The sequence below is a fragment of the Centroberyx gerrardi genome, chromosome 21 (genome assembly GCF_048128805.1).
Source record: "Centroberyx gerrardi isolate f3 chromosome 21, fCenGer3.hap1.cur.20231027, whole genome shotgun sequence".
Taxonomy (NCBI): Eukaryota; Metazoa; Chordata; class Actinopteri; order Beryciformes; family Berycidae; genus Centroberyx; species Centroberyx gerrardi.
In genome coordinates, this window is record NC_136017.1 from 14,944,877 (window position 1) to 14,956,899 (window position 12,023).

A 12,023-nucleotide genomic window follows, 5' to 3' on the forward strand; every position below is an offset into this window, starting at 1 on the left:
GCTAGGGAGAGAGAGTGTCTTCCTGCTCCCAGCGGAGGAATCTGTTTTACCTTGTTGCAGTAGAGCATCCAGACCTCGTACAGTCTCTCGTTGGATGCCATGGTGTCCTCCCACCACAGGCTGTAGTTTCCACAGAGGTCACTTCCTTGGCTTCTTCATTTTCAGTCATGAGCTACATCTCTGCTGCTGGGCTTCACCGCTCAACATCATGACTGTCCCACTCTGGTAGCTGTCACACTCCTTCAAAAGACGTGAAAATAAATGACCTCCCAGTAGGGGAATAGGGGATGGCAGACTCAGTGGGGTGTCGCGGCAATGGAGCAAAGAAACTTTCAAAATTATTCCATGTTAGAGCAGAGTTGTGGAGAGTCGGAGGACTTGGAGCAGCCGGGCCTGTGTTTCCACTTCAACTCTTCTTGGACAAGCGGAGGAGATTCCCACTAGTTTGCCTTTCCCTGGTTGCGCCTTTAAGAATAGCGACACAGACAAAAACAAATCAGCAAAGCAGATGTTTTGTTACAGTAAACCAAACAGTGAAGCTATCCACACGGCTAGCAGCAACAAATACCTCCAGTATTCCCGGTGTACTTTGTGCTGCCCCGCTGGCTCCAGACGCAGACTGACTGAGGCGATAGTGTTTTACACGGGAAAACACACACCGTTAATAATGACTATTTCTGGTGTGTGCGGCACAGATAAAACTACAAGTAGCCAAGCTGGTGCTGTGGGAGCTGTGCAACCCTTCGGCTATCCTCGGCTGGTGGAAGAGTCGTCCTTACCTGACGAAGCTAGCTAACAGCTAGCTGTCAAAAGAGCCAATTTCTTTTTTCCAGCCTCCCCTTCGCCTCCTCCTGCTCATGTGACAGAAACGCCTCATCCACCCAACCCCGTCCGGCTACAAAACTCTGACATTTTGAAGCCTGAGCGCATGAAAACCTGTGATAAAATGTGTTTAAACCCATAGAAACTGAAAACAGCTCACCTGTGTAACGAGAAGACAACTGTCACTGACGTTGTTTCTAGACTTCTTGTAAATATGTCAAGTTGCCGACAATACGCGCACACAGCCAACAGCAACTTCCTATACCATTTCAAACTAAATGTCCCATTTTAAGAAAACATTTTTTAATGATTAAAATAAAAATATAATTGATATATTTAAGAATAATTAAAACATGGTTAATTTAAAATGTACTCAGAGTAAAGTTGCCGAGTTAAAAAGTAGCAGAGTGTTATTACATGATGCAATGCAAAAAACTATTAAGACAGTATTAAGACAGATTCTCTTCTATATATATATACTTTACAAATCTACCGCTTTACAAAAGTCGTTTTCAAGGCAATATTTTGACTTGAATAAAATATAATAGTAGTGGTAGGAATTAGGTGAAGTATTTAATTTGTACTGGTTATTCAACTGTATGAACTGGCTAAATGCACAATGCACTGATTGTATGAGGTACTTTTAATTTGATAGGCAAACAGGATACATGATAAACTTCTCTACAGCGACTGACACAATAATACTGCCAATCAAACGGAATTGTTCATGCTTAAACGGCAGTTTGTAAGACGGTATCCGTTTTTTGAAAATGTTTATCTTGTTAAGAGAATTAATTGAAAGTGTTAAATAGCTGCCGAAGTTGCCGCATTCATATTTTATTGTAATTTTCGGTCTGTGTGTTTACGACAATTTCTCATCCTTTACGTTGTCGATGTGGAGCTGGGTCGCTAAGGGCGGGGCTTGGTTGCTATGAACGTCGAGGCAGAGTAGATGGATTTAGTTTGATGTTGTATCACCCCCTAGAGGAATAGATAGAATACAACTTCCATTTATCGCTGTCGCCATCAAAACAGATAAACCCAAGAGATGATAAAACAAAGGATGATACAGATTATAGTCACACTCGAAAGGAAGGAAGGAGGGAAAGAAAGAAAGAAAGAAAGAAAGAAAGAAAGAAAGAAAGAAAAAACATATTTATGCCATTTATACTTGAGATAATAATAGAAGTTCATAAATTATGATACTATTTAAAGGTTATTAGGTAACTCAAGTCCTCAGCTGACTGAAAAGTAACACATTTACAGACTGGATCCTTTAGGTTTTACACATTACACATGAAATAAAGCATTTAGAAAGGAAACCTTTACTCATAATATGGAGGAAGAGGCACCGATCCAGGTAGTTATCACACACCCCAAAAAAATGTCCTCTTTCTTTCTTCTGTTTCTCTTTTCTCTTATATCTTTGCCACTGCAATATTTCTTCTTTCTCTTTTTTCTTCTTTCTCTTTTCTCTTATATTTCTGTCAGAGCAATTTTAGTGTCTGTAGAAAAGGCTTAAGAAATCATGAGTATAGGGACAATAAGTGGAATTTTCCTGCCACATATAGCACAAAATGAAAAATTACCAGTCAACATTTTCTTCCTCATGTTCACACTCCTTGTATGCTTTCAGGATCAGACTAATTACTAGGTGGCTGGCACTTACCTTGATGTTTTTCCATTAAAGTCCAATGATGACCATGGATATTTTTGAAATAAACAGGAGTGCAAACACCAAAACACTAGACTTCTTAGTGTTTGGTTCCAACACAGAACTTGAATTAAAATGAATTTCTCACACACACAAACACACACTGCAGAAATCACTCAAGGGTAGCAGGCATTTTAGAAATCAAATGTGTATATGTATCATTTATAAGACGTTTATATAAGGCTCATACAGCTACCATGTTTGATATGTACTGCAAATCACAGTTCTCATACACAGTACACTTAATCACAGTTACAGATAAGATCACCATAGTCAGAATGCAGGTTTGATGAAAACACAGAGGCAGTGTTGGATAGGTCACAAAGCACAGTAGAAATCTTCTTCTTCTTTTGGAGTATGAGGGAAGTTCTTCATCTACTGTGGATGGTTTCTATTCTATCTGACACATGGAATATTACTTGTTCTATTGCTCATATTCCCCTTTTTAAGAGTCCAAATTTGCACCTCGTCTCGTTAAAATTACAACACATGTACACTGTGTGCATATATGTTCAAATATACAGCAAGAATATATTTAAATATTTGATTCGGGGCATTTAAAAAAAAAAATATTTAGACATACGGCTGCTATTAATAGTTAACACACCCTATCAAATCTTCTAGTTTTTACTGTATTTGGTTTGAAATGAAAAGAAGACAGACTTTTCACTTTCATTTGTATAAAGTAACTATAAAAATAAAGGTAAAAAAACAAGCTACTTATTTCTGACCATGTATTAAAAATGGCCTAAAAGCAATAAAACCTAAAAAATTGGAGATTGTGTATAGACTTTTGACATCTACTGTGTACAGTGTGTACATTAATATAAGTAACAATACAGTATTACTATAGCATGCAAAATGTTACCTCATATTTAACTCAAATTTTATAATATAGATGTCAAAATATTGAAAAAAAAATGGCCTAAACCAATTGAACAACTTGAATCAGGATTTAAATATATTTTTATAACATATTTAAAGATATGTGCACATATGTGTGGCATTTCCTTAAAAAATATATGTCAGTATATGATATTTCTGTATATGTGTGCACAATAACGGCTCATCTCCCACTGCTACTTCACAGTCTGAATACATGAGAAGACGTTAAAGGAAAAATCCAGCCTCAGATACTGTTACACTGTTATTTATCATCAATCTGTGATGTTTATGCATTCCAGAAGTTACTTTTCTACTTCAGTGAGTGATTTCCTACATTTCCCAGAATGCCTTTCAACAACCCCCAGAGTGTTTTTAAGTGTTAAAGTGTTTTAGGGTGGATTTTTTCTTTAACTCACTAGTTGCCTTGTACCACAGAGGAAGTCCGTAATTATTAGTCCAGTGATTGGTCTCTCCTCCTGCCACTCACTGACAGGGGGCGGGTCCTACTGGTTGATAATCCATTATTATTATTATTTTTATGGATCCTCATTAGACGATCGGAGCAGCTTCTTTGATCCAGCACTTTCACAGTCGCCTTGCCGACCCGCAACCCAAAGCCCCACGTTTGCCTCGGACAAACATATAAAAAAAACTACAAAAAACTACTTAAAAAAAGGCTCAGAGAGTCGGGTTAATGGTAAAAAGAAAGCACAGTAGAATTTGGCCTCATTGCATTTGCTTTGATTGTCTTGAGTTTGGCTTGCTAGTCAGGATTTGGAGATTTTGGGGTAGGGGGGGGGGTTAGGAGAAGTCCCACACGGCCTCGGTGGGGTCGACGGCAGCCAGCGGCGGGGCGTGGCAGGACGGGGTGGGGGGGCAGGATATGGGGGGGTCCTCGGGGCTGGTGAGGGGCACCGCCGGGTACATGAGGCTGAGGAAGGAGTCTCTGGTGTGCCTCTTCACCTGTCACACAACGGGACAATTCTCAGTGATTCATATTAGTTCTCACATTTTGATATCGCTGCATGTATTCTGCCTAACCTGCCTTGCCATTACATTATAAGGATTAGCATGGAAATGAGTCTCTAACTTTATTCTGACATTAATGGTTTTACTTGCAATCAAATGAATCGAATCAGTAGCATCCGCTGTCTTAGTAAAGTCATTATTTTCTACATGACAAAAGCACTGCACAGTGGAAAACAATGTGACAAGTAAGTGATTATGGCTGTTGGTGTCTCAGCTCCACTGAGAAGAACATGGATCACAACTAAAGACCCACCTGCTTGAAGAAGGCATGAGTCAGCAGTGCAGATGCTGACGGTCTATGGAAGACAAAAGCAGGACACACACACACACACACACACACACACACACACACACACACACAATGAGGCTTACTCCCACATTTTCAAGTCATTGAAATTGTATGTTTGCGAGTTGCATGAAAGTGTATGTGTTTGCATGTGTGTGTCTCTCCAATTCTCTCCAATCAGTGTATGTGCTCATGTGTGAGTCTATGCCTACAAACCTACATCTAATCTGCAATGTAATGATGATATGAAACTTTATCTGTATAGCACTTTTTTAAAGTTGACGAAGTGCTTTAACAATCAAATCAATGGCAAACATCCAATCATGAATTTAAACAAGTAAAAACAAGAAGGAAGATAAGAAAAGAGGGTGAAAAAACAGAGATTTAACAGTGATTTAAACGATGATAATGTTTCAAAATCAGTGCCATCCTTTGGATCATTTGATGAATTTTTGGGAAACGATGGATGTCATTACTGCTTTCCAACATTTTCAAAATTACACTGATTGGCCCAAGGGTGGCGCTACAGTTATAGCTAGTCCTAATTCATGTAAGGCATTTTTATTGCTTATCTTGCTGGCTTTTGCATATTATTGCTTCATTGTCTGTAATGCACTCTGTAACTCTGTATTGAAGAGTCGTGTATTGCTTCATCAGTGTGAACCTGTCTGACCTGCGCTCAGGCTGCTGCTGCAGACACAGCTGCACCAGGTTGTGCAGGGTGGCGGAGTGGTTCTTGGGCCCCGGGCTCTGAGGTCGGTCGGTGGGGGGCGCGGTGGCGCTGTGCGTCAGGCTGCCGGTGGCCACGCTCTCCCCAATGCCCGAGTCCACGCCGGACCGCGACACCTTCAGGCCCCCCAGCTCGCCCAGGGGGAAGGGAGCCACGTCCAGCAGGCAGCAGTGGGAGCCGCGCAGCTTCTGAAGCAGCATCTGAACAGGAGGGAGTGAGAGACTGGTGAGACAGACTGTCCTGTAACTGGAAGAGACCCACGTTCAATCCCCCAGGAGTTTCTAGTGTCCTGGAGCAAGATGCCAGGGCCGTAACCAGCTTAGAGAAGAGCCGGGGGGGCCTTTTTATTGTGATTTCAAAGTGTTTTGATTACCTGAGTGGGAGGCATATCCTGGAAAGGCACCCTGCCACTGACCAGCTCACAGGCCACAATACCCAAACTGTAGATATCCGACTTCACTCCATAACCATGCAGGTCCTGCTGGGAGCAACAACATGGAGAGAGGGGAGAGGCATTACAGACATGTGTCAACTGTGGAACTAAGTAGGAAAAAACAGAAATAAACATGCTAACAGGGTACACACTTGTCAATCTGATCAAAATGTTGCGTTCAAAACAATTATGAGTCAACCTGACCTGTCGCAGCAGTTCGGGGCTGAGCCAGGGCAGCAGGGCGGGGCTGTGGTGGGGCATGTCGAACACCGCCCGCACCCTCTTCCCCTCCCGCATCATACTGTAAACACTGTGCAGCCCTGAGAGGTAGACGCGCCCCTCCCCCGACAGCAGGATATGACTGGCCTTCACCCCCCTGAGAGGAGAGGACAGAGAGGAGTGGGACGGGTGGAGAGACAGAGATGTTAAAATGGCAAAACGTAGCAGATTCGTAACATCTCCCATCTCGTATCTCCCACTGACCGGTGGACATAGCCCATCTGGTGCAGGTACTCCAGCGCCTTCAGCACGCCGTACAGCAGGTACGCTATCAGGGATTCACTCATTCCATCTGGGAAATATGTTCTCAGTAGGGTGTCTGCTGAGCCTGGGGACAAGAGGAGAGGAAATACAGGACACTGAGCAGGTAAGTCTCTCACATGGAAAACTGGCAGTGATTTACATTAACGTGAAATAGTTGCAAAGGATGATAAAGGGACTAGGAGACTGTGTGTGAGAGAGAGAAAGAGATTAAGAGAGAGACAGAGAGTGAGAGTCGGAGTATTCATGAAAGAAAGAAATATATAGACTGGTTGTTGTTCACACTTGTAGATTTTTAACATTTTGGAAACATTTTAGTTTAGTTTTCCAGGAACATTACACATTCAGAAGGTGTGAAAACTGTTGAACACCCATGATTGTTGTGTTCCAAGTGACCTTCCAAATTAGCTTGTTAGCCTAGCTGACCTTCCAAGTTCAAATTAGCAATACTATCCTATTGTTATCTGGCTAAGCTAGTTAGCTAGCTGGTCATGAATGAATGAAAAAAGAAGTTGACATTTATAATTTTAAGTTCCTTCTTTGCCATTCAAGGTTGCCAGTTAAATAACTTGTTACCAGTGAAAAACCTTGATCAGTTTTCCAACCGTTTCCAAAACTAGGTCCTACATGGCTCAAAAGGTTTTCCTATCAGGTGTGTGTGAGGCCTTGGAGTGGCTGACCGTAGGCCATGAGCGGCGTCAGCACCCACAGCTGGCAACAGGAGCTGAAAACCAGGCGAGAGGTCAGCAGGTTGGGGTGACGGAACAGCCTGGACAGCAGAACCTCATTCTGGGGACAAAACACATTCGTCTATCAACCCAGATGCATAACAGCTTTTTGTTTGATTTGAGGAATGACTGAATTTTAACGAGAAAGGCCAATGGATTTTGGGGGTCTAAGAGAAGGCAAAAAGTTGGCAATCGAAAGAACATACATGTTCAGCAAAACCTCACCATGAGCTGCAGCAGCTCCTCCTCGGTGCACTCGTCCAGGTTGGTGTGCTTGACTGCCACCAGCTGGCCGGAGGGCGTGTGGCGCGCCATGCTCACCTGGCTCAGGTTGTTGAAGCCCCTGCCTGGGGGACACACAGCAGCAGGGTGTGGGGTTTAATTTACCACATGCAGCTCCATTATGAGTTTAAATTCAAATCTTAGTAGTATTTTTTCAGGAGTTAACTACTTTTGGTCATGTAGTTAAGACAGAGTTCCACAGATATGTTTTTTTGGCTGATAATGATACTGATATTTTTGGATTGAAGCCACCAGTAGCCAATAATTTGGGCTGATATTCAATATCTTTGACCATTGTCATGCCAAAAAAACCCTAAAAATTATTCAAGTATTTAGTGTTTCCCTCAGATTGGTTTTCTTGTCAGGGTGGAAAAGCCCCTGAAACAGCATTTAGATCACGGGACACTAAAACTCTCCACTGAAACACAGGATACTACTACTACTAATAACAATAATCATGGATACTTATGGATGGATACTTTACTTGGAATCTGATCAAACTATTGCATTAAAATCAATTCAGTTAACTTTTCCCATAGACAAAAAGTTCTGTAAAAGTACTGATCAGTTATATAATAAACACGTAATCAAAAAAACCTGCATCATATCAGCAGTAACACTGATTAGACACAGGAATGATTTTTAATAAAAGGCCAATATTGGCAATGATATAGCAGTGTAACCATATTAATTTCAAAACAAAACAAAACACTTCCCCCCTGATTCCACCTCAGCCTCAGGCCTGGCCAAATGAGAAATGTTTTATGCCCCGGACACACACACACACACACACACACACACACACACACTCTACTCTACCAGTCCAGCTGTTGCTTTATGCACTTACATGGCATTTAACTTTCTGGATAGAGTTTAACTACTTTTTTAAACTACTGGTAGTTTGACAAACTGTATCACTGTGATATCACTTGACTGCTGTAATAGATTGACTGAAATGTATGCTGTGGTGTTCTCACCCAGCTCAGCCAGCAGCTGGTAGTGGGCTGGCTCGGCCGACAGCCCCGTGATGTCATCGCCACCCGCGGGCCCTGGCAGAGTGTATTCAGAGATGTCGGAGCTCTGCTGGGACGCACACACACACACACGGCCACATGCAGACATGGCATACATGTAACTGAAAGACTACACAGAATTGAAAGCAGTCACATGCAACCACATCATATATGTAATTCAAACACATACACACAGACACACACACCCTTTAAAGGGGCATTAAGTAATCTTTAACCTATATCGCCCTCTATTGGCCACCAGTAGGAATTACAACAACATCGATAGAACTCTTTTTTTTCCTGGCACAGCCCCTTGAGCTACGGTGACCTGTAATTGACATAAACAATAAAGTCACATTTTCACAATGGAAAGGAGTAAGCTAGCTAATTAGAGCAGAGATCCAACAGAAATGCCTAGTGAAAAGGGAATATATCACCATGCTTAATACTGGAATAATAGTACTGCTTTGTCATTTGTCTTTATCACTTGAGAGCAAGGCTTTTTATCCTTCATAGCTGAAATGGTTATAGGTGGAGTGGAAAGGGTGGATTGGATTCCAAAACAGAGTACGGGCCAGAAAGTGAGTTTTGAAAGCCAAAAATCTCAGCACCTGGTGAAATAATGGCCAAGTCATTGGTATTGATCAACAACTCTATCCATCCCTCACAGATATATTATGGTCTTTTTCTGCTATGGGGCAGTAAAAATCTTACTTATTGCCCCTTTAATACTGAACCTTGCCCCATACCTCATACCCCAAACAGCTTTGCCCCATAACAACGCTACGACCTCCTCCGTGGAAATCTACTGCCACAGAGCCAAAATGTGCAGATGACACTGGGTTTTGTCTTTGCGCCAGACAGAGGTCAAAGCCCCGTTGTTGTGGTGAGGTAATGTGTGAGGTGATGATGGCTGCCAGGGGGGGGCAGTGTGACACTGAGCTGAGCGAAGGGAGAGGGGGGGTGTGCTTGCCAGAGGTAGTGATGCAGACACATTGGGATGGAGGAGAGAGGCTCTTTGGGTTCTTAGTAAGAGGGGGGCAGACTACAGCACATGACTGCTGGTTTGTCTGATGCAGTTTTAAAAACCGGCCTGCTGCATGGATATAGCTTTGTTTGCAGGGCATGAAGATGGCGTGCATTATGAGAACCAAAGTATACAAAAGTATAAGTAGTATATATAGTATAAAAGTATATATTATAAAGTATTATAGGTATATATATGCATTATTCGTACATTATAATCCCTTAAGAAAAAAAACAATAATGCATTATGAGATGCATTAGAGTGAATATATTGGTAGTGTATTATGAAATTGTTATTAACTATACAGTTGCCTCAGAAAGCATTCACTCCCTATTGTTTGGGCATTTTGATTGCATTATCATAAGCACATTAAGAGTGCATTAAGAGTGGATTAATAATTGTTATAGTCAGAATAGATCATGGGACACTAAAACTCTCCAGTGAAATCCATACCAATGAAAGTCTTTTAGGTGGATTATCGGCAATGCAACAGACTGGTGGTGGCAGCTTGATTATAAACACCAGAACTCAAAGACAGAGGTTCAGCAGCTCCAGATGGATGATAAAAAAGATGCAGTGTATTGGTAACAGTATGATGGAGGAGCATCAATGCTTCACCTTGAGATTCCCCTAAACGGTGATGGAATTTGATGCAAACAGCTCCTGGGAGCCAGGCCCTTGGATGAAGGTTGCCAAGCCTCTGATCTGAACCTCCCTCCTCTCCCTCCCTCCCTCCCTCCCTCCCCCCCTCCCCAACAGACAGTGGCTTTGGCTATGGCTTGGCTACTGACCAGGAACTGGTGGCTGGTGTCCTCATAGCGCTCCTCCACGCCCACGGGCTGGACCTGAGCGTGGGAGATGCAGGAACAGTCCTGAGGAGGGGGAGGAGGGGGAGGAGGGGGAGGAGGAGAGGTGAGACATGCTCCAAAAGGAACAGGAGAGGAGTGGAGGTGGAGGAGATGGAGATGGGAGCAAGCATCGGAGGAAATACATGGGCTATGAAGGCAGGCACTGGGATTCTCCCCGCAGATAAGGCATTGTATCGGAAGTGCTGAGTAGACAGAGAATTACAGTGATGATAACAAGACAATGAAGAGGCAGCTTTTGACTGGAGCTTTGACTGACAGAGAAATATCAGAACTGCATGCATAATTAGATGTGACCATTATACCCTCACAGCTCCTGATTTTAACCTGATTGTATTTGGCATATTCCACCACAGGCAACCCCTGCACCCCTACACATTGATCCCTCCCTGGTGTAAACCTAGGTCACCGTTCAGCAACACAAGAGGCACAACACAAAATCGCATCACAGCCTTACCAAGAAAGACATGGAGTCCTTTTGGCGACGGTAAAACGACACGCTTTGGCATTTATCCGCTCACAGGCTGCAGGAGGAGACCGATGGCGATGGCGATGGAGACAGAGGAGTGAAGCGCAGTAGAGACACAGTGTAATATGAGACATGGTGTATAGGCTATCTCCCCCCCCCCCACACACACACACACACACTAGAAAGCAGCAGCATCCATCCACAACCTCAGACCAGCCATCCACAGCTTACCTGGCTGCATGGACACACCGCGTCATCGGCTATCGGGGATCCAGAGGAGCTGGAGGAGCGAGCTGCAATTCACCAGAGGAGATCCCGTCCAGTCCAGTCAATGACGTTGACATTGGAGGGGAAATACCGATCTATCCACAGCCAATACAACACAAACTAGTGGCTAACACGGCTGTAAATCCATCTGGAGCGATTAATAGCTTGTAAATCAATTATCTTATTTCTTTATTTATGGAGCACTACTTAGAAATTTAAAATAACGCATGCTGTGAGATAGTGGCGCAATTATTTGTAACTGCTAATCATATGGGCGCAGCATTTCTTATCATTTTAATGCTCGTTGGTCTATATAAGGGCCCAAAAATGAATAATTCTTCGGTAACTAGCATTAGTCCCTACTGTCAAATTCAATTCCACCTCAAGGTTAGATTAATGTTACAGCCATTTCAGCATAAACAGACCGCAACTAATACTGAAACCGACAGTTTATGGCTTTAGTTAGCATGACAACTGGCAAAAGGAAGATTTATCTGTTTTATGACAAAGCAATAATATGTTAATTTTTAACTCAAGCAGAAAGAAAAAAACGGACCAGACTAGACAAAACATCAACTCAGCTGTTTCCTTACACGCTGACGTATATTTGCCTCGTTCACACACTGAACTTACTCAGCCAAAACATTGGTAGATTGAAGCTTGAAAATTTAATGTAGAGTTGCAACACAGCTGCCTACCTTCTCCCCCAAGCAGCTCGTCTGGCGCTACGACGTAAACAAGTTGAAAATATGAAGAAGAGTCTGGTAACGAAGTTCTGTTTTAAACTTCACATTCTTTCCTTTTTGTATACAAATGTAGCATGTGCGAACAAGTATTGAGTTTAATTGTTAATATCGAACAGCATGATAAACCAAAGAAAAAATGAAATCTTGACAGGACTTTTAATTTGACACAGATATCTAGCGCGTGAT

General features: G+C 42.6%; 2 protein-coding genes across 4 annotated transcripts in view; both read right to left on the bottom strand.

Annotated features, from left to right (window-relative positions):
• The window catches only part of nbeal1 (neurobeachin-like 1), a 57,029-nt gene extending 56,006 nt beyond the window's left edge, over positions 1–1,023 (bottom strand). For both annotated transcript variants that reach the window (XM_078291138.1, XM_078291137.1), the window contains exons 1-2: positions 983–1,023; positions 51–465 (exon numbers count right to left, since the gene is read on the bottom strand). In XM_078291138.1, coding sequence (XP_078147264.1) covers positions 51–101 — 51 coding nt within the window. In that variant the 5' untranslated portion in view covers positions 102–465; positions 983–1,023. The remainder of the gene's footprint in view (positions 1–50; positions 466–982) is intronic.
• A 1,651-nt stretch (positions 1,024–2,674) lies between these two features.
• Positions 2,675–11,936, bottom strand: stradb (STE20 related adaptor beta). 2 transcript variants are annotated; one of them, XM_071901196.2, is made up of 13 exons: positions 11,790–11,936; positions 11,056–11,117; positions 10,813–10,879; positions 10,281–10,361; positions 8,427–8,529; positions 7,393–7,514; positions 7,120–7,228; positions 6,383–6,506; positions 6,104–6,275; positions 5,840–5,944; positions 5,410–5,666; positions 4,704–4,746; positions 2,675–4,384 (listed from the first exon to the last, which is right to left on the bottom strand). In XM_071901196.2, exons 3-13 carry the CDS (start codon positions 10,822–10,824, stop codon positions 4,223–4,225), a joined length of 1,290 nt encoding a protein of 429 aa, XP_071757297.1. In that variant the 5' UTR covers positions 10,825–10,879; positions 11,056–11,117; positions 11,790–11,936; the 3' UTR covers positions 2,675–4,222. The 2 variants fall into 2 exon arrangements, with proteins under 2 accessions (XP_071757297.1, XP_071757296.1); XM_071901195.2 differs by having other exon boundaries at positions 11,056–11,186.
• Positions 11,937–12,023: the final 87 nt, after the last annotated feature.

Coding starts and splice junctions, on each gene's coding strand:
- stradb (XM_071901196.2), bottom strand. Junction 7,515..8,426: donor CCAGCTGCTGGCTGAGCTGG/GTGAGAACACCA, acceptor TGTGTCCCCCAG/GCAGGGGCTTCAACAACCTG. Junction 4,747..5,409: donor CAGCAGCAGCCTGAGCGCAG/GTCAGACAGGTT, acceptor TGTCTTCCATAG/ACCGTCAGCATCTGCACTGC.